Consider the following 1,328-nt stretch of genomic DNA (forward strand, 5'->3'; position numbering starts at 1 on the left):
CAAGGGAGCAAGGCCTTTTCGCCCACCGGCACTGGCTGGGGAGGCCCAGGCTCCAGGAGGGCCGGCACTGGCTTGAAGCTGGGGTTCCTTCGGAGAGCTTTTCGGCGCCAGTTGTAGTAGGTGGACCTGGAGATGCCCGGGAAGCGGCGTTTGAAGCAGCGGTAGGGTACCAGAGTATTCAGGGCAATGCAGTGCTCCAGGTACAATTTGGCCCGCTGCATGAAGACCACGCCAGGGCTGGACGCGGCCGTCGAGGAGCATCCCAGCCCCTCGGCAACCTGCCGCTCCGGCAGCTTCGTCAGCTCCTCCGTGGGGGTCAGGGCCTGGCAGGCCCCAGAACCCACGAGCTCGTGCTTCCAAGCGTAATAGGTGGAGCGGGAGATCTCGGGGAACCTCTGCAGGAATTGCTGCAGCGGCACGACGCCCCCGCGGTGGAAGCTGTCCTGCAGGAAGTGCTTGGCCGAGAAGCGAGTGGCCACCTTCTGCCGGTGCTCCTGGGACTGCCGCCGCCAGCGGTAGAAGGTGCTCTTAGTGACGCTGGAGTGCTCTCCCAGGTGCGAGTAGCTGAGGCCAGGCTCGCGGTTGAGCAGCTCCAAGGTCTTGGCGGGCGGGGGCAGCGGAGCCGGGCCAGGGTGGGCGCTCTCGGCCTCCACTTCCTCCAGCCCCACCACGGGTGCAAAGTACTGGTGGCGGAAGAGGTGGCCACTGAGCGGCTGGCCAGCCCACATGATGTGCAGCGTGGCGGGCGTGTGGTCGCAGCGGCGCGGGCGGATGACACGGTTAAAGTACGGCCGGATCTTGAGGTTGCGCAGCGGGTAGATGGAGTAGATGTTGCGCTGGACCACCGAGGCGAGGGCGTACAAGTGCCACACGTTGGAGAAGCTGCTGGGAAAGCAGGTGGCCTTGACGTCCGCGTCGAAGATGGCCTCGAGCGTGGCGGACGGCAGGCTGGTCATCTCCGGGGACTCCTCGGAGCGCAGGGAGTAGCGCACCGCCTGCAGCATCACCTTGGAGTCGATCATGCCCTGGAGGTAGTAGTGGCGGTGGAGCAGCATCTCCACCACCGTGCGCGCCCGCAGCTCCAGGCTGAGGCCCGCGTCACCCCACAGCAGCAGGCTGGCCGCCTCGAAGAGCAGGCTGCCCTCGCCCTGGCACACCAGCGGCAGCATGTTCCGGGGCGCATCCTCCGGATACAGGCTCAGGGCCACCGAGTCCACCTCCAGCACCTGGGGGCCGGGGCCCCCGCCACGGCGGGTGGGGAGAGCGAAGGAGGACAGGACCTGCTTGGCCTCCAGAGCGGCACCGACGAGACCCTCCAGGCCCTCTGA

At 67.2% G+C, this 1,328-nt stretch overlaps 1 protein-coding gene across 1 annotated transcript in view; it reads right to left on the minus strand.

Annotated features, from left to right (window-relative positions):
* Positions 1-1,328, minus strand: part of VRTN (vertebrae development associated) — a 2,317-nt gene that overhangs the window by 850 nt on the left and 139 nt on the right. Inside the window, exon 2 of the mRNA XM_010855751.1 lies at positions 4-1,328. This exon is cut by the window's right edge and continues 21 nt beyond it. Coding sequence (XP_010854053.1) covers positions 4-1,328 — 1,325 coding nt within the window. The remainder of the gene's footprint in view (positions 1-3) is intronic.

This window comes from Bison bison, unplaced genomic scaffold, assembly GCF_000754665.1.
Source record: "Bison bison bison isolate TAMUID 2011002044 unplaced genomic scaffold, Bison_UMD1.0 scf7180017864368, whole genome shotgun sequence".
In the NCBI taxonomy this organism is placed as follows: Eukaryota; Metazoa; Chordata; class Mammalia; order Artiodactyla; family Bovidae; genus Bison; species Bison bison.